Source organism: Lottia gigantea (assembly GCF_000327385.1).
Source record: "Lottia gigantea unplaced genomic scaffold LOTGIsca_77, whole genome shotgun sequence".
Taxonomy (NCBI): Eukaryota; Metazoa; Mollusca; class Gastropoda; family Lottiidae; genus Lottia; species Lottia gigantea.
The window spans coordinates 87,152-88,915 of record NW_008710566.1 but is presented as its reverse complement, the minus strand read 5'-3'; the positions used below and the strand labels follow the sequence as shown (position 1 = coordinate 88,915).

Here is a 1,764-nt window from a genome sequence, read left to right as displayed (position 1 = left end):
GCGGTAAACCTATGCGATTATGCGGTACCGTTGCGGCAGGTTTGGCACATACGCACGGTTCACTTTTGCGTTAAATTTGGAGTTATTGCTGCTGTACGTGGGATGTTGACGGCTTCAACTCTGTAATAATGGGGTTTCCCAACAATGACGTCTGAAAATCACCTGCGGCACAGCTGCGTTTAACCGGACAGAAAGTCCCGAGACTTATGGTCCGGTGAAACGTAACAGGGAAATATAGCAACGCACCGCAACAGCATGTATGTGTCATGTGAAATGCATAGCCTTGGTTGTTTCGATCCGGTGAAACGCTGCGGTGAAATGAACGCATCACATCGTCGCACCGGACCACGAACCGCGTGTATGTGTCTTTAGCTTTACGCCGACAGCTATGTTAACGGATAGGGGGATTGACAAGTGGGGTGCAATACGATTACTATACGAATTACTCACCCGCATACACCATTGTCTTAGATGAACCTGAAACGCAATGATAAAAATTAAAAATATGAACTTAAATTTGTGTAAGGAAAATACCAGTTATCGGCTGGAGTCTTAATGCTGACTATATATATTCCAACAGGCGAGCGAAATCGTCGAAGGTCGACGAACACGGGCGAATATTAATTTTGAAGTGTGAACTTAGATCAATCGAGAAAAATTAAAGATTTCCTCACTAAGGACAAAGATATTTCTAATACTAAAACTATCATAGAAACAAACATTATCATAACATTACTGATTGTAAGTTTACATTAAAGTGATTGTAAAGAGGTTTTCTAAATTTTATATGTGTATCGGGGATACTGATAACATCGACTAGCACCATTCCAATTTTCAATCAGACATCTGTGGTTCTAGCAATTCCACTAAAACTAAAGCGTTCACCCCTCAAAGGTCTTATGAGATACAGGCAAATTTCGCGGGGGTGAAACACATAGTTTTAGTTGAATTGCAGGAACCACAGACGCCTGATTGAAAATGGCGCAAATTGATGTTATCAGTGTCCTCGATACGCATATCAACACCAAAATATGAAAATTAGAATATATTACCGATATATAATAAAATAACAACATATAGTAGAAAAACTGAGCGGGCCATCTCCATTTTGAGACCCGTTTCTGGTACAAAACCCCTCGCTATTCGAAATGTCTTCTAACTGAGCGACTCTATTGCGCTTCTTCAAGGTGATTAAACGGTTGTTTTGGGGTACCTTGGCAACTGGGTAACAAAACGTAAAATAATATGGTGAAATATTGAAATTTGAGTCCGAAAATAGCTATGGGGTAATATTCTATTTGAAAATTCACTAAGAACTATACCTATAGCTTATGTTCACGTCTAAATTCATATAACAGTAGGATGTAAAACTCTAATCTATTTTATTAGTTTAATAAAGTGCAGAACAGTAGGATGTAAAACTCTATTTCATTTCATTAGTCTAATTAAGTATAGAACAGTAGGATGTAAAACTCTATTTCATTTCATTAGTTCAATAAGGTACAGAACAGTAGGATATAAAACTCCATTTCATTTCATTAGTCTAATTAAGTATAGAACAGTAGGATGTAAAACTCTATTTCATTTCATTAGTCTAATTAAGTATAGAACAGTAGGATGTAAAACTCTATTTCATTTCATTAGTTTAATAAGATACAGAACAGTAGGATATAAAACTCCATTTCATTTCATTAGCCTAATAAGATACAGAACAATAGGATATAAAACACCATTTCATTTCATCAGTTCAATAACATACAGAAC

General features: G+C 36.6%; 1 protein-coding gene across 1 annotated transcript in view; it reads right to left on the bottom strand.

The window, feature by feature from the left end:
- The window catches only part of LOTGIDRAFT_236196 (hypothetical protein), a 16,216-nt gene extending 15,032 nt beyond the window's left edge, over positions 1-1,184 (bottom strand). Inside the window, exons 1-2 of the mRNA XM_009066472.1 lie at positions 1,053-1,184; positions 451-477 (exon numbers count right to left, since the gene is read on the bottom strand). Coding sequence (XP_009064720.1) covers positions 451-477; positions 1,053-1,107 — 82 coding nt within the window. The 5' untranslated portion in view covers positions 1,108-1,184. The remainder of the gene's footprint in view (positions 1-450; positions 478-1,052) is intronic.
- Positions 1,185-1,764: the final 580 nt, after the last annotated feature.